The sequence below is a fragment of the Tachysurus fulvidraco genome, chromosome 13 (assembly GCF_022655615.1).
Source record: "Tachysurus fulvidraco isolate hzauxx_2018 chromosome 13, HZAU_PFXX_2.0, whole genome shotgun sequence".
NCBI lineage: Eukaryota > Metazoa > Chordata > Actinopteri > Siluriformes > Bagridae > Tachysurus > Tachysurus fulvidraco.
In genome coordinates this window covers 1,489,398-1,507,838 of record NC_062530.1, presented here as the reverse complement: position 1 = coordinate 1,507,838, position 18,441 = coordinate 1,489,398, and the positions used below count along the sequence as shown (strand labels likewise).

Here is an 18,441-nt window from a genome sequence, read left to right as displayed (position 1 = left end):
ATCTTTATTAACTTGGCAAATTTATCTGGAATTATACATGACAATAAATCTAATTATGATTTGTAAATGTGGGGTCACGGTGGCTTAGCGGTTAGCACATTCGCCTCACACCTCCAGGGTCGGGGGTTCGATTCCCACCTCCGCCTTGTGTGTGTGGAGTTTGCATGTTCTCCCTGTGCCTCGGGGGTTTCCTCCGGGTACTCCGGTTTCCTCCCCCGGTCCAAAGACATGCATGGTTGTTGATTGGCGTCTCTGGAAAATTGTCCGTAGTGTGTGTGTGTGTGTGTGTGTGTGTGTGTGTGTGTGTGTGTGTGTGTGTGTGTGTGTGTGTGTGTGTGTGTGTGTGTGTGTGTGTGTGTGTGCCCTGTGATGGGTTGGCACTCCGTCCAGGGTGTATCCTGCCTCGATGCCCAATGACACCTGAGATAGGCACAGGCTCCCAGTGACCCGAGAAGTTTGGATAAGCGGTAGGGAATGAATGTGTGATTTTTTAAACCTTCTTCTTATATTGTCTTTTACTGTGAAATTTTTTTCTCTGTTAGAAGATTTATTATACAGTAATTTGGGGTCAGAGCACATGGTCAGATATGACACAGCGCCACTGGAGTGGAGAGGGTTAAGGGCCTTGCTCAACGGCCCAATAGTGGCAGCTTGGTACAGAGCTTTAACCTCATGAGCCACCACTGCTCCATTTATTTACTAGCTTCTAATAGAAGAGTTCATTTTAATAATTTCTTTATACGAAATATTAGATCAATTTGAGATATCAAATCTTTTTTAAATACATCAGCAAATCCAGTCAGGAGTTATTGTGTGACGCTACATCTGCTCTCACTCTGAAAAAAAATGTATCCAGGAGTGTTAAGTAATTGAGCCGAAAGCGAATGAAATCTGTGAGAAATTTTAGCATACATGCTACAGGAGGAGGAACAGAAGCTCTGTGACATGTGGGATGAGGGACAGGAGCGAGAGATGGGAAAAGACTCATTTTTCAGACACTATGAATGAGAAATGGCTTAATCAGTCCACCCGAGGACAAAGATGGATGGAGATTAAAGTGAAATGGGCGTCGTAGGTGTGAGACAGAGAGCTCGGAATCCTGCTGAGGCTTCCGCATATAAACGGCCGAACTTACGCCGAACGTTAGCGCGGAGGCGGACGAGGATAAATCATAAATCTCACAAGGAAAAAAAATGAAATACAAGTGTATGAAATATGGCTTTACACCACAGATCTGGACTCTGATTGGTCAGAAAGTGTGGATTAATTCCCTACAACAGCAGCTCTGACATCACAGATTTATATATCAGCTCGTTCACGTCAAACATTCCACAGGAACGTATCGAGGTGAGGTGTAACGTGGTGAAGGAGTCTCCAGTGTAACGTGTGGAAGGAGTCTCCAGTGTAACGTGGTGAAGGAGTCTCCAGTGTAACGTGGTGAAGGAGTCTCCAGTGTAACGTGTAGAAGGAGTCTCCAGTGTAACGTGTGGAAGGAGTCTCCAGTGTAACGTGTGGAAGGAGTCTCCAGTGTAACGTGGTGAAGGAGTCTCCAGTGTAACGTGTGGAAGGAGTCTCCAGTGTAACGTGTGGAAGGAGTCTCCAGTGTAACGTGGTGAAGGAGTCTCCAGTGTAACGTGTAGGAGTCTCTAGTGTAATGTGTGGAAGGAGTCTCCAGTGTAACGTGTGGAAGGAGTCTCCAGTGTCAGCGCATTGTGACAGCCAGAGCTTTTTCTGGCACTTGTGATAACTTGATATAACTGCAACTCTGTTGGAAATTAAAAGTAACAATAAATGGATAAAAATATTATGTTTTGATTTCTTGAGCGTAACCATGGCTACGTTTTATCACATCACTCCATTGTTGATTATTTTCCTATAACAACAGCCCCACTGTTCACTTTTTTGTCCTTAAATTTTGAAAACATGCATGTGTACATCCATCCATCCATCCATCCATCCATTCATCTTCTACCGCTTATCCGGGGCCGGGTCGCGGGGGCAGCAGTCTAAGCAGGGACGCCCAGACGTCCCTCTTTACAGACACTTCCTCCAGCTCTTCCGGGGGATAATCGAGGCATTCCCAAGCCAGCCGAGAGACATAGTCCCTTCATCGTGTCCTAGGTCTTCCCCGGGACCTCCTCCCGGTCGGACATGCCCAGAAAACCTCCCCAGGAAGGCGTCCAGGAGGCATCCAGAACAGATGCCCGAGCCACTTCAGCTGACTCCTCTCGATGTGGAGGAGCAGCGGCTTTACTCTGAGCTCCTCCCGAGTGACCGAGCTCCTCCCCCTATCTCTAAGGGAGCGCCCAGACACCCTGCGGAGGAAGCATCTGCTATGATAGGAATCTTGCTTAACCAATCAGAATCATGCATTTCCCTCGGTTCTGTTAGCATGTTAGCGATACTCTGAGCTCAGGATATCGAGAGAAGAGACGATGATATTGTCTGCAGTGGTTTACTGCTGCGTTAAATCAGCTATAGAACTAAATAATTTTATTTACAATTTTCTCATCGATCCCTGAAATGAATCACTTTCTTCGATGCTTAGGTTTAGGTGGAGATTCGTGGTACAATTTATATTAATTAAATTTAAATACAGTACCACAGAATGTAAACAGAATGTGAGATGTTTACATTCATCTCTCTGAACTGAAGTCCAGATCATCAGAATGATGGGATTCTTATCTGTTTGGTGAATTACAGCGCCATCTACCGCCTCTACATCGCTAATGCAGCATGGATTCAATTTGAATTTGAATTTTTTTTTCATTTTAATGATCCACATTTTGTCTGATATATTTTTCGATTTATTCACCGAAATGTTGCTAAGTTGAAGCACAGAGGAACAATCTTACAGTAATGAGATTACAGGATTAAAGGTAAATTAAGGTGATTTAAACCCTGCTATATAATTAAATTATATATTCATGCAACTTTGATTAAGATTAACTAAAGAAGTCTTTTTTTTGCGTCACAACACAAAATCTGAAGAAGAGATTTGTGTGTCGTTCGTCATAAACGTTACAACAATTTCTCGATTTAACGTCTGACATGAAATCAACTCGATTATTTACTTTTTTTATCCTTTTTTATACGTTTGTTTATGTTCTGTTTTGTTAAAAAGCAAATTTAATCAAAAAAACCATCGAAATTAAATTCACCTGAAACGAGCTCAAAGTACATGCGTCGATTTTTTTCCCCTTTATTATTGATCAAGTGCAGCTCCTGTAAAAGCCTGTAACAGGAGACGAAAGGGTGACTGTCATTGGTTACCATGACGACGTTGATTGTGTTCATTGGAAACGAGTTGAAGTGTTTTATTCTTCCTATTCGACGAAAACGTGCGAACGCAAACACTTCCTTAATTCGACTTTTTATCCGTTTGCAGTTACATTTCACTGCAGGTTAAAATGTGAACGAGCTGTTACTATGGAAACAATACTTTATCGGATATTCCGTCGTATAACGAGCTCTGACGTGAACTCGTGATCTGTGACCGCACGACTGTCAGAGCCGCCATCTGTTTATGCAGAATAAATCCTTCTGAACCCCACCTGTGCAACCTAAAGCAGATTTATTGCATGCTGTGATGGAGGCTTTATACTTTAGGCTGTTAATTAGTGAAGGTACAATACGCTGATGAGTGGAACAGGCCATAAACAAGGCAGCGAGGAGAAGAAGAGATGGAACGTAACATGAGACGAGAGCAGAGACCTTCACTGACTACTGCATTCATTAATTTGGAGCACTGGTGAGGTGAGATTTATACCTGTAATCAGTGTGTGGGGAGGTGGAGAGGATGATACGCTGGCTGCTCGGGGGAGATAAGTGCTGCTGCTACTCAGTGGTAATTGTCAGGATGGCGATAGTGTGGTGAGATGCCATTAAAACTACCCAAGTGCCCTGTGGGCCTTTTTCTTCAAATCAAATAATGGGTCTGTGTGAAGATCGTGTCACATTCTGCTTATGTGTGTGTGTGTGTGTGTGTGTGTGTGTGTGTGTGTGTGTGTGTGTGTGTGTGTGTGTGTGTGTGTGTGTGTGTGTGTGCGTGCGTGCGTGTGTGCATGTGCGTGTGTGTGTGTATGTATATGTGTGTGTGTGTGTGTGTGTGTGTGTGTGTGTGTGTGTGTGTGCGTGCGTCCGTGCGTGCGTGCGTGTGTGTGTGTGTGTGTGTGTGTGTGTGTGTGTGTGTGTGTGTGTGTGTGTGTGTGTGTTTGTGTGGGTGTGTGTGCGTGCGTGCGTGCATGTGCGTGCGTGTGTGAGCGTGTGTGTGTGTGTGTGCGTGTGTGTGCATTGTGTTTCAGCATTCAGCATTTTTCCACCGATAGATGTGTGTGTGTGTGCGCGTGTGTGTGTGTTTGTGTGTGTGTGTGTGTGCGTGTGTTTCAGCATTCAGCATTTTTTCACCAATAGATGTGTGTGTGTGTGTGTGTGTGTGTGTGTGTGTGTGTGTGTGTGTGTGTGTGTGTGTGTGTGTGTGTGTGTTTGTGTGTGTGTGTGTGTGTGTGTGTGTGATGCTTTATCCTGTCTCTATCAGTCTATATTATAAAGTGGTGCTGTAACAGGGTGCAGCACCATGTCAGCTTTCTCATCTTCTCACTAAACACAATCAGTCTGTCGTCCTGATTCTAGATGCCTTGAATGAAAATTCTATATTTAGATGCATTCTTGTCATGAGCATGAGCAGCATCTTCTGGATCTTCTTTTGGGCATTTACTCAGAAGAAGCCAACCCAGAGAAGGTTCCAGAAGCATCTAGAGATGCTCCAGCTTTAGATGGATTCCGCTTCATAAAGAGACATGAGAGAAGATACCGACTCCATGTGGTCTCTGAGGACAACAACCTCCTCATCAATACACAATTATCAGACTGTATCTGACTGTAGAAAGGACATGATTCATAATAACACTCTCTGGTGTTTATAACAGTTTATAATCACACCCTCCTGTGTCACCCAAATGAGGATGAGGTTCACTTTTGAGTCTGGTTCCTCTCAAGGTTTCTTCCTCCTCCATCTAAGGCAGTTCTGGATTGGTATTAATCAGAAGAAACACTGTTAATAAATGTTTAGTTTTCTATAACAGCAGCTCTAATATTATAAACCTATCGAAGCGTGTATATTAATTACGTTATGGTTGTTATAGTAACAGCTCACTCACAAGGAGGATGCTCCATACAAAAAAAACGTGTGTAATCATTCATCATTTGTCCGTGTATGGAAGGAGTCTCCGGTGTCAGCTCTTTATCGAGTTTGTTATTATGACCCGAAACTAACAGGTTCCGCGATGACGTATAACGTATATAGCGGAATACACGAATAAAATCGTTCACGTGTCAAACTTTCATAAATAAAAGCATTGTAAGTGTCAGAAATGTATCAGCATAAATTATAAAAGGAATTTGGATTAGATTATGGGGTGTACTATCTTTTGCACTCAGCATCCTAACATCCACCTTTTATTAAATGTAATAAAGAGGTAAAAAAGTGTACAGCGTCCAACTTGCATTAAATGACTTTTTTTTTGTAGTGAGGGTGTGCTAACTTTTGCACTCGGCTGTAGATAGATTAGTAGATAGTTACATTCGTTTAGATCAGTTCACAATTTTATTTCTTCTTCCTGTGTAAATAGCGATGTGGTAGCTCAGTGGTTTAGGTGTTGGTCAAGCTGCCACCACCCACCGGGCCCCTGAGCAAGGCCCCTTATATCACTTGTAGGTTGTTCTGGATGCAGGGCCAAACACTGTGAATGTAAACATGCACACATTCTTTTTGTTGCATTTATTCGACCGTTATTAATAAAGTACTTAAAAAAACCACAAAGAACAACGTCTCGGTGTCAGTCGGGTTCGGTGTTTGAACATAACACCTTCTGGTGTTCTGGTGCTGAAGCTCTTCAGACTTACTAAAGATTAATGTACAGATAAATAAATTCATGTTAAAAGATCAATGAAGAAAATACATGAAAGAAAAATAAATGAAAGAAAACAACCATCTTATAGCAGATTATTTTTTTGGGACCGGAACAGAAATAAATATCGTTACACATAAATTTATGATCGATTTCCTGTAACACGTTATAAAGCGTTACGATGTAATACGAGCGGTCGGAAAAGTCATAATAGAATCGTGTACTACACCCTTATGACTTTTTTCTTTCTTTCTTTTACTCACTCACTCACTCACACTCTCATTCACACACACACACACACACACTACGGACAACTTTCCAGAGATGCCAATCAACCTACCATGCATGTCTTTGGACCAAGGGAGGAAACCGGAGTACCCGGAGGAAACCCCCGAGGCACGGGGAGAACATGCAAACTCCGCACACACAAGGCAGAGGCGGGAATCGAACCCACGACCCTGGAGGTGTGAGGCAAACGTGCTAACCACTAAGCCACCGTGCCCCCATTTTCTTTCTTTTAAACTATTATTACTATAAACTATAAATACTAAAAAAAAAAAAAAAAACACAAAATTTTCTGGAAAAAAAGTGTGCTGGTGGTTGAGAAACAACAACTAAAGTAAAAAAAAAAGGAGAGAAAAAAAAGAAGTCTTGCGTGTTTCATCTTGTGGCGTTTCTTTCAATATTACGCGTAAAACATTTAACACAATTAGGTTAGAAAACTGTAACACACACCATTGCATAACTCTCAGTAGGAAGATAAACCGTACGTATATACATTCAAACGCCCCGAAGCTGTTGAGTTCTGGCTTCTGATTGGTCAGAAGATATTGATTAGTTTTCTAGACCAGCGGCTCTGAGCTGATTCCAATACGTTAACTATTGTTTCTATAGCGACAGCTCCGTCACAGGGGCGTGTTTTTTCGGCAGACGCTTCGATTTGCATAAGAAGCGTTGTTTAATACTTATAGAAGCGTCTAATTTTTTTTTTATCTTAGTAACTTGGAGAGAAATAAAACAGAGCGGACGGTGAGGGAACGACAACAGGAAGTCGGCGAATTATTGTGATGACAAAATAAAAAATAAAACCTCTCGCAGTTTTAGGAAGCTAATCAACTTCACGACGGTAACTCGGCTTCGTCGCATCGCACCGTGCCGATATTTTATTTATTTGGATCAGTGGAGTTGTTCATGGTGGAAAAGGGAACAAAGAAATTTTAATATTCAGAGATTTTTTTTTTCATAACCATCATCATTCATCATTCCTGTAGATATGAAAGAAGCGATGGATTTGATGTTGTCTTTTATCCCGAAGCTTTCTTTACTCGACGCTCAAATATAATGCCGGTGTAGGAAAGGAGACAAAGCTGTATAAACAGGCAGGATTTTCATAAAACACACAACACACCTTGAAGCTCCTTTAAAGAATGAAAGTTTCGAGTAAAATCGAGTCTTGCTGCAGCCTAAGAGCGGGTAAGAAGAGCGCTCAAGAGCTCGATACTGCAGTTTACAGTTTGTCTTCAGGTTCTGCAGGAGGAACCGGATCTAGACCTGGAACTCAAACATGTCCGCCTGCTTCCTGGCCAGCTTGGCGACCTCGTCACGTATGGCCTGGACCAGAGCCGAGGTGGACAACGTGATGGGGGTGATCATGTCCAGCGCTTCAGCAGACAGATCGGGTTCCGTCTGAGGAGGAGACGCGGCCTGGCTGGGGTTCCACTGGAAAGAACTTCCACGTGGGTAACGAGGGTTCGGAAAAGCTTCGGCGTAACCGGGCAACGGAGCCTGAAAGAGAAATCGCTGCTTTAGCCACACCCTTTTTTTCACATTAAACCTTTCTATAAATTTTCCAACAGAGAAAATTTACACATTGCAGATTTTTCTGGAACATGATAATATTTTTGTGTGTATTAATATTACATTTTGTTGTGTGTATTGATATATTTTGTGTGTAACAGAAAGAAAGAAAAAAGAAAGGCTGGTGAGGGAACGGAAATGTTTATAGCTGCTTTAATGTAAGAAATTAAAAAACCTTACAAAGACAGACAGACAGACAGACAGACAGACAGACAGACAGGCAGGCAGACAGAGAGGAAGGCAGAAAGACAGACAGACAGACAGACAGACAGACAGACAGACAGACAGACAGACAGACAGGCAGAGAGGAAGGCAGAAAGACAGACAGACAGGCAGACAGACTGACAGACAGAGAGGCAGGCAGAAAGACAAACAGACAGACAGACAGACAGGCAGAAAGGCAAACAGACAGACAGACAGACAGACAGACAGACAGACAGACAGAGAGGCAGGTAGAAAGGCAGACAGACAGAGAGGCAGGTAGAAAGGCAGACAGACAGAGAGGCAGGTAGAAAGGCAGACAGACAGACAGACAGACAGACAGACAGACAGAGAGGCAGGTAGAAAGGCAGACAGAGAGGCAGACAGACAGAGAGAGAGGCAGACAGATAGACAGACAGGCAGACAAACAGACAGACAGACAGACAGACAGACAGACAGACAGACAGACAGACAGACAGACAGACAGACAGACAGACAGACAGACAGATAGATAGATAGATAGATAGATAGATAGATAGATAGATAGATAGATAGATAGATAGATACCCTAACATTAAATAGTCAGTTATTTATTAAGAAATGTCGTCATGGCAATTTCTTATCTTGTTTTAATTTGTACCTGGAGATGAAAGTGATGTAATTGTATGTAAACAACAAAAATCACAATTATTATGTTTTCACACCCTGTGCTTTAATAGCCGGTGTTTCCCATTTTCCTCTTCATGTGAACCTCAGTGAGATGTTTTTTGTAGCCATCTACCAGTTTCTGATATCATTTAGAAGGAAGTTTCCCTCGGTCCTCAATGCTTAAAAACATATGTAAAGATTTGAACTGGCTGCTTATTAAAAAAAAAAAAGGTTATAAATGATACATCAATCAGGAGCGTGCATGTGATGAGAGTCTCGTACAGTTTCGGTCCATGGTGTGGACATGTCCTCGGGCTCCGGGGGATACGACATCCACGATGGACTGTGATAGGACGAAGGAGGAGTGGAGATGAAGTATCCGGGGTATCCGGGCCTGCTGGCTGGGATGGAGTACACAGCAGTCATGGGGTTTCCTGTCACACAACACACATTACAACAGTGTTACTAACTCAGGTCCTTTCAGGTCCTCTACAAACTTCCTCCTTTTACCGCTTCTGTTCTATTTATGCCGATTTATTTGTGTTTTTTTGTGTTTTAGTCAGATTTGGGTTTGTTTTCTTGCTGACGTGTACATGTACTTCATTTTTATTAGAATTTACTTCTCTTAACTTATTTGTCCCTGTTTATTCATTTCTGATTTTTTTTTCTATTTTCCGTCTCGTTTTTTCTCTATTTTTATTTTCGTTTATTGTTTTTACTCATTGTTTCTTTCTTAGGAGTTTCTCTAAAAGTCTGTAAACATGTTTACTTTTAAATCTTGCTTTTCTTTAGGTTTAAAGAAAAGAAATACTATTTTAAAAAAAAAGAAAAAAATACCACTTATAAAAATAAAAGTAATTGTGATCAAATTATAAAAGGAATTGTGAAGAATTTATTCATATCAGTTAATTATTATTATTATTATTATTATTATTATTATTATTATTATTATTATTATTATTATTATTATTATCTATATTATCTATAATTATCTATAGATAAATAAAAGCTTCCTGTAATAAAAGAATAGAAAGACATTAGAATTCTGACACACACCTGAGTGGTTGAGCACAGGCTCGGTGGTGACGGGTGCGAGTGGCCCTCTGCTCATTGGCACGTACGTGTTGCCGTCCTGCTGACTCGACACGTCCGGCACCGATGATTCAGAGCTGCGAGCCTTTGGGACCAGATCCGAGGAAGACCTGAAGAAACGTGGAACATGCGTCGACTTTTTTTCATCACTAGATGGCAGAGCAGCAACAGAAATCTTTGAGCGTCTACACATGCACGCTGACAATCTGGAGCTTAGCATTGATGATAACTTGCGGCTCGCACCTCTGCAGTGAGCTCCTGGGCGCTGGGCCTGTTCTGGGTGGAACAGGAGGAGGAGGAGAGACTGTGGCCATCTCCGGCAGCTGAGTGAACCTGAAGGTCTGAACAGTGCAGTGAGCATCAGCACTACTACAGAGAGATGTACAGATAACTAACACCACCTGCTCATTGTACCTGCCCTGTGTCTGGTGTGGAATCTGCTTAGACATTAATCACATCGTGTGTGCAACATGGAGGGGTTTGTGATGATGTAATGCATTAGAATTGTTTCATTATGATGTAATGCATTTGGAATTTTTTGTGATATGTATTGTGGGATTTTTTTTTTTTTTTTGTGATGTATTACATCAAATCCACATGTTTATTATGATGATGTAATCTATGTAGGGTGTTGTTGATTGGATGATGTAATGCTTAGGAGGCTATTTGTGATGATGTAACAGGGGTTTTTGGATGTTGTAATGCCATGGGGGGTTTGTGTGTAGTTTTATGTATTGTAATACTTTCAAAGGTGTTTTGGGATGATGTCATGCATTTAAATGTGTTTTGGAATGATGAATTGGGTAGAGTTTTGGGATGATGTCATGCATTAGGTGTTTTTGGAGATTGTAATGGATGATGTATTAGAAGGTGTTTTGGGATGATGTCATGGATGATGTAATGTATTAGAAGGTGTTTTGGGATGATGCCATGGATGATGTAATGTATTAGGTGTTTTGAGATGATGTCATGCATGATGCAATGCATTAGGTGTTTTGGGATGATATCATCCATTACATCATCCCAAAACACCTTCTAATACATTACATCATCCATGACGTCATTTTGTAAAAAGAGGAAATTGGGCTACTATATTAGGAAGGTTATGGTTAGAATGTTTTGAAGGTACTGTATTTGTTTAGGATATTTTGATTACCCTGTAAAGTAAATTGGTTCCTCTGAGGCCTTGGGAAAGTAGTTTGTGAGACTTAAAAGCTTACCGGTTTGGTCAGGCTGCACTGATAGAGGTCCGGGCCATAGGCTGGTACCCACTGCAGTCCACCTTGGGCGTGGTTCATGGTGTCAGGCATGCTAGTTGGCCCCTCAGAGTAGGGAACAGAAGGGCTGGGGCTGTAAGGGCTAACTGCCTGGTGCTGCTGTTGGTAGTGCTGCCCTCTGCCAGATGAGGTATGACCTGCAGACGCCAGGCTGAAGGCTTCCTCTAACAGCAGATGCATCTGCTGACGCACTTCATCTATAGAAGGCTGTGAGCTCAGTGTGGACGCCTCCGAGTGACCTTTGACCTGCCGTCCATAGCTGTAGTGACGGCGAGCAGCCAAGCCATCCACATCGGTCTCCTCAATGATTTCAGGCTCCGTCTGAGAAACACAGAACAAATCAAAAACATATATTACATTACATAACACCACCAGCATGAGTAGGAATTAAAGCTGGAATAAAATAGGAAGCAAAGCTGGAGAAACATCAGCCAAACATGACAGGTCTCACTATATGCCTTCACCATATCAATATAACTCATTACATCATAAACCCACAGCTTCATAATCCACGTGTGTTGCTTAGAACCAATCCACCTAAAGACATCACATCTGCAATCTGCATGTTTAATGTGATTATTGTGTTTAATCTTTACTAAGTTAGCTTATTGTGGGACATTCGTTATTAAATCCACACTGAGCTGGAGTTCTGTGAATTTTACTGCTGTTGCTTAAACAGCATTGAGAGACTCGCGTTTATTTATCACTGGCCTCGGCTCCACCTCCTCTGATTAATAGCCGGGGCTGAGCTCGTAAATGCTGAGTTAGTGCAGTAATGAAAAACAAAGCTCATCTGCAGCCCACTGCAGGTGTGTGTGTGTGTGTGTGTGTGTGTGTGTGTGTGTGTGTGTGTGTGTGTGTGTGTGTGTGTGTGTGTGTGTGTGTGTGTGTGTGCTTGTGTGTGGTGTGTGTGTCTGTCTCTCTCTGCATTTGTCTGCCTCAGTCCACCATCTTTCTCCTTCCTTTTCTCCCTCTTTCTTAAGTCACAGGAAACGGGGAGCACCGCACGCCAGGGCTCGTAAATCAGCTGCTGCCTGACTCGAGGTTCTGCAGTAATCTCAGATGGATTCTCTCACACTGATCAAGCTGCAGTGTCTTTTACTGGATATTGCACCAGTAACTAAAATTCACAGGGCTGATTGAACAAAATTCCTGTTCAGAAAACAGCCGTTGTTTTAAGAGTCGATTTAAGATAAATACTGAAATAATGGCAGATACAATTCCTCATATGTCAATTACCTGGTTAAATTCCTTAAATTATCATAATAAATGAACAAAATTTCAAGAGGTACCAATTTCCCTGACTAAACAAACACTCATCTAGAGTATCTACTACAAAAGCCCATCTAAAGTATCTACTATTGTATATCGTTTACAATTACTGAAATGTTTTTTCCTACGCTGTCCTATAGAGGGCGCTAGCTGGAAAACCTCAATGTATAGCAAAAAAACACTGTTATGGAGTAGACCGATCATGGAATCTTTGTAGATTTTTTCAGTTCATGCCATTTAATGTGTATTATACATTTATAATACTTTATAAAGTAAGCAAGTTTATTTTAAATGGAGTGTATTAGCTAGCTAGAAAAGCTAGCTAATACAAAAGCTATTCTTTTCTAGCAGAACGTTTCTACCAGAAACTAAGCTTGCTCCATTAATTACTAAGCAGAGAAGATCTATGATATAGATCTATCTATATCAATGTTGATAATATTTTTATTTGGGTGCTTGTTTTTTTTTCTTCGTTTTTTTTTAAACTGTTCTACATACAAACATTAAATACCCAAATCCCTCCTCTCCTCTATGATATATTATAGTTGTAAAATGAGGTTTTTTTACAGAATCTTTTCTTCCTCTCTCTGAAATGCCAAGACATCAGATTGACTTACAAGAACCGAAACAATGTACAGGTAATCGTAGTAAATAGCGTTACTCACGTCATAGCCGCTGTTCCTGATACCTTTCCGGGGTCGTTCTCTCATCACCAGCAGGTCCATCTCGGTCCCTCCGGGACTCGGACTGTTTAAAGATTGCCTGCTCCGATACTCTGGATATTTTACCTCAGAATGTCTGAAATTATTACACATATGACACTCAAATCATTCTTTAAGAGTTAATGGTTGAGCTTTTAATTTTTATTTGTTACAAATTTTTATTTGTTACTCTGGACATTTTACCTCAGAATGTCTGAAATTATTACACATATGACACTCAAATTATTCTCTAAGGGTTAATGGTTGAGCTTTTAATTTTTATTTGTTACAAATTTTTATTTGTTACTCTGGACATTTTACCTCAGAATGTCTGAAATTATTACACATATGACACTCAAATTATTCTTTAAGAGTTAATGGTTGAGCTTTTAATTTTTATTTGTTACAAATTTTTATTTGTTACTCTGGACATTTTACCTCAGAATGTCTGAAATTATTACACATATGACACTCAAATTATTCTCTAAGGGTTAATGGTTGAGCTTTTAATTTTTATTTGTTACAAATTTTTATTTGTTACTCTCGACATTTTACCTCAGAATGTCTGAAATTATTACACATATGACACTCAAATCATTCTCTAAGGGTTAATGGTTGAGCTTTTAATTTTTATTTGTTACAAATTTTTATTTGTTACTCTGGACATTTTACCTCAGAATGTCTGAAATTATTACACATATGACACTCAAATCATTCTCTAAGAGTTAATGGTTGAGCTTTTAATTTTTATTTGTTACAAATTTTTATTTGTTACTCTGGACATTTTACCTCAGAATGTCTGAAATTATTACACATATGACACTCAAATTATTCTCTAAGGGTTAATGGTTGAGCTTTTAATTTTTATTTGTTACAAATTTTTATTTGTTACTCTGGACATTTTACCTCAGAATGTCTGAAATTATTACACATATGCCACTCAAATCATTCTCTAAGAGTTAATGGTTGAGCTTTTAATTTTTATTTGTTACAAATTTTTATTTGTTACTCTGGACATTTTACCTCAGAATGTCTGAAATTATTACACATATGACACTCACGTTAATGGTTGAGCCTTTAATTTTTATTTGTTACGAATTTTTATTTGTTACTCTGGACATTTTACCTCAGAATGTCTGAAATTATTACACATATGACACTCAAGTTAATGGTTGAGCCTTTAATTTTTATTTGTTACAAATTTTTATTTGTTACTCTGGACATTTTACCTCAGAATGTCTGGAATTATTACACATATGACACTCAAATCATTCTCTAAGAGTTAATGGTTGAGCTTTAAATAAAAATTTAAAGCTCAACACTGTTGGATTCTGCATCGTGATTATTCAGGTGTCGATTATTTCTATAACAGCAGCTCTGATCGGCTTTGCGTGTCGTATATTGATTCCTTTCAGGACGTTTAGATCGTTAGTAAAAGTGAAACCTTACAATTGGCTACAGATTGAGTGCTTTGGACGTTTTCCTTCTTTGACCAGCTTGCAGTTCACTTCATTTCCCCTCCATATACGAAATTGATTGAGTGCATCATCAGCATATGTGTGTTCTCAAAGCTTAGATCTGGCCACCACACCATTACACAATGCACACAAGCATGAAATTAGCCAAAGGAGGCTAAAAAAGCCTGAGTTACATTGACAGTTGGATCAGATACCCTTCAGTGGCTGCAACCAGTGCCATTATCTGACCCAGATGTCCTTGCATTGGTTAAAAACGTTTATACTGGCCTGTGTCTGGGTTTAATGGTTGGATTACACTGGGCCTGGGGATAAACTCTTGGGCTGTGTAATCGTCAGTAATTGGCTGTAGTGTGAGAGAGAGAGAATGCTACTGTCGGAACACTCCTTGGTTAAGAGGATTTGCCTAAATTGGCCGACACAATTTCAAACCCCTCGGCCATCCGGAGCTGCTGTTTAAAGTCATATGCTCGGTTTGAATGGGTCTGTCTGGATCATAATGAACTAAACGAAAGTAGCTCTTGAAACCTGTAGCATCAAAGAAATATCTGAACCAAATGTGACTCTGAGGTTACGTAATGCATTAGATTCAGCATGTGCTGATGCTAAGTTCCACCACAAACACCATATGAAGATGAAGAGCATAAGAAACTTCACACAAACAGAACCCCAGATCAGGGTTAAACCAGGAACTCTTGATTCAACCAGAATATCTTCAAGTGGTTAAGGCTCTGGGCCGGTGATCGGAAGGTTGGGGTTCAAGCCCCAGCTCTGCAAGCTGCAAGCTGATGTTGGGCAACTGAGCAAGGTCCTTAACCCTTCCTGCTCCAGGGGCTCTGTACCATAGCTGAATGGGTGCTCCAACCCCAACCTACTCCTTTTGGATATGCAAAGAAAAGAATTCCATTGTGCCGTGATATACTGTATATGTGGCTATAATAAAGGCTTCAATGCCCCAGTTTAATCTCTGCTGTGGATCGTTTGAGCAATCTCAGACCTCACTTTCATGCATGGGATTTGACCTTATGACCACCTGATACATAGCAGAACATCTTAACCACTGAACTACAATCATCCTAACAAAAAGAGAGCTTTCAGAAGACTGGACGAGAATTCGGCTCTCAGTTCAAGCACTTGCACCAGAAATGTGATCTAATTATAGCACTCCAGTTCTGTAAAAGTCTGGTCCTATATATCAGTATCCACAACGTGACGTTTTCCCCGCCATCACAGAAGGCAAAACAGGAAGTCAAACTATTCTTGGTTGAACCATGATAAAACACAGCTTTCACACAAATAAAAAAACACAAGTGTGCAGAACGCCTTAGATCTCTAATGACCGAGCAAGAGACGACAGAGGTGAGAAGACACGAGGAAGAAATGTGAAGAACCAGGTTCCAAATGGAACCCAAACTTTTCTAGGTGAAACAATTATAAATCATAAGAATAGACAGGAGTAAAAGAGTGAAGAGAAACAGGAGCAGAGTTTTAAACTAAGAACATAACAGACTTAGAGAATCCCATTACAATTAAAACTCGAGCTAAAATGCAGAACAGTATGAAGACATCTAATTATCACACACTAACCTCCTGCGAGATTTGACGTACGTGGAGCTCCGGTCGTCGTCGTACTCCGGGGTTCTGCTAGACGGTCTCGTCGCCGGGATGTGTTCGGCTTTTTCGCTTCCGTGTCTCGGAGCCTTGGAGCCGGCGTTGCTGTCGACCGATGGGAAGTCGTAGTAACCTTTCCTCTTAGCTTTCAGCCTTAGCTTGTTCCTGTAATGCTCGATGTCTGACTTCTGCTTCAGAGCCAAATTTACCTAAGGAGAGACAGAGACAGAGGAGGAGGTGGATTATCTGAAAGCACAAAAATAAAAGAAATACGAAAGAGGAGCACTCAAGCCTTGATTTCCCATCGGTCAACTAATTATATACTCTCAAGGGAAAGGTCTCAGGGAATTTTTTTAATGCTAATTTGAGTAAACGAGGCCAGGATAGACAGGCGTTTGGGGCATTATTTCACTGCACAGGAGGCACATACATTAAAACAAATATTATACACATACAAAAAAAAAAAACAGGATGCACAGCAATTTGTCCATCTTGCTTCATTGGTACAACAACATTCAGGTTAGACCTTGATACTTATCCAAGAAGGTGTGAGCTGCTTTTAGTTCAGTTGTGCTGCATTTAGTTCAGTTGTAGGTAAAGCTGACCTGGTTTCTTTCTGGTCCTGCTGTTCTCTGCTGGTGGAACACTCTCGTATGCTACACTAAAGATGTTTGAGCTTTTAAAAATCGCTCGAGAGTTACTTGGACTCAGAACCTTGAAGTAATCAAAATAATTTAATGAAAGATAAAATAATATTAGTGCATTAGGTAAGATGCCAAAATACAACAGATATGAACGCATGATAAGTTGGAACCTGAGCCTGAAATACAGTATAGTGTTTACAAATTGTTAGTCAAAGCAATGAGGAAAGAGGAAAGAGGAAAGCGAAACAATAACAAAAGCATGCTGAAATCTGTGAGATGTTTTGATGATGTTCTTGTGAAGATCGATGGCATCATTACTTCTGCCAAGACCTGGTTGCATCTGCCCTGAGGTTACGACTTGGCTGTAGTGCATGTATCCGTACCATATGGAATATTTTCCCCGTTCCTGTTAGATTTTACAGGAAGTGACTCTGCACTGTTATCCTCTCCAGAGTTCAGAAAAAACGAACTGCAGTATTTGGTGTCGATCATTTTGAAAACGGCGTACTGTACCTCGCCGTTCGGAGCAGCCGAATCCTGGCTGCGGTCTGAAGACGTCGGCAAGTGTGCCGGTGGTGCTGCTATTGGTTTTACAGAGATGAGCTTCAGAGATCCTGATGAGGTGTCATACGGATCTGTTAAAACACACACACACACACACACACACACACACACACAGCCTGAACTCACACCTTCTTTTCAGTGAAAAACATCAGCAGCTCTGAGCTCTAAGCTAGAAACAGTGCGGATCTTTAACGTACTGAAACGATTAACCCAATGTAGTATAAATCGATTCGTGATGTTTTATTTCACTGTCTTTACGTCGGTCGGTGATGACGTCCTCAGGCTGTGTTTCATATTTATGATGTTTAAACCGTATATTTAATAGACAGCGTGCACAAAATACAAGAATTCAAGCTTTTTCAAACGTTTTATCATTCGTTTAGGGCACTAGGTAGGGTGCAGCGTCCTTAGGACACACTCTACATACATACTGTAGTGCACGATAGCTCAGCTCATCGACTATAATTAAATATATAATAAAACAAGGAATTTTGAATAACAGCAAAAGGGAAACATTCGTATGGACAATTGAATAAATAAATTCTAAATAACACTGTGATGAATTTAATATGCAAGAAAAAGAAGATAAGGAAAACAGATCACAGCTACTGTGTGATGTCATCCTTGTGATCGTCGTTGTATTTTTCCCGAAGCAAAGCAGCCTGCATGCAGTGGTGTGTGAAAAGGTAATACGGTGCAGATGCTTCCTATAATACACCTCACCGATTAAAATGGGGTTGTAAAAGTATTGGCACCCTTGCTGTATTACCCTGATGCAAATCTTTAGTACGCCGTTTGTCTTGACATCGATCTCCAATGACACATGAATTTATTCACGCTCATTATTCGTACCAAATAAACTCTGTGTACCTGAAGGTCAAACACAACAGTCTGGAAGCTGAAGCAGCATATGGCTGTCACGATGTGCTCTACACACTCCCTGCAATACTGACACAGCGTGAGGGAGAACTCTACATGACAGATAATTATGTGCGAAGGAAGCGTCTGTTTTTCTCCGAGAGAGTGTGTTCTTGTGTGTACAGAGATGTCTGTGTGTGTTTATTATTCTAATCTCATAGACTATAGAGCCCTATAGGATTAGCATCCTGGTTTGCATCTGCTTGTTGCTATATAGTTAGACGAGAATCAAATTTCTCACATTTAATCAGGAATACAGGGGAGGAGGGATT

General features: G+C 40.7%; 1 protein-coding gene and 1 long non-coding RNA gene across 5 annotated transcripts in view; one reads left to right on the top strand and one right to left on the bottom strand.

The window, feature by feature from the left end:
- The first annotated feature begins 238 nt into the window (after positions 1-238).
- LOC125146235 overlaps positions 239-18,441 on the top strand; it is a 21,839-nt gene continuing 3,636 nt past the window's right edge. Inside the window, exons 1-2 of the long non-coding RNA XR_007144744.1 lie at positions 239-293; positions 6,957-6,959. This is a non-coding gene — a long non-coding RNA (uncharacterized LOC125146235). The remainder of the gene's footprint in view (positions 294-6,956; positions 6,960-18,441) is intronic.
- Positions 7,108-18,441, bottom strand: part of kiaa1549lb (KIAA1549-like b) — a 51,318-nt gene continuing 39,984 nt past the window's right edge. For 3 of the 4 annotated variants that reach the window (XM_047822689.1, XM_027160295.2, XM_047822691.1), the window contains 8 exons: positions 17,201-17,322; positions 16,020-16,252; positions 12,922-13,054; positions 10,928-11,305; positions 9,951-10,048; positions 9,672-9,856; positions 8,898-9,049; positions 7,108-7,694 (listed from right to left, as the gene is read on the bottom strand). In XM_047822689.1, the coding sequence (XP_047678645.1) occupies positions 7,455-7,694; positions 8,898-9,049; positions 9,672-9,856; positions 9,951-10,048; positions 10,928-11,305; positions 12,922-13,054; positions 16,020-16,252; positions 17,201-17,322 (1,541 nt within the window). In that variant the 3' untranslated portion in view covers positions 7,108-7,454. The remainder of the gene's footprint in view (positions 7,695-8,897; positions 9,050-9,671; positions 9,857-9,950; positions 10,049-10,927; positions 11,306-12,921; positions 13,055-16,019; positions 16,253-17,200; positions 17,323-18,441) is intronic. The other variant, XM_047822690.1, reaches the window with a different exon arrangement.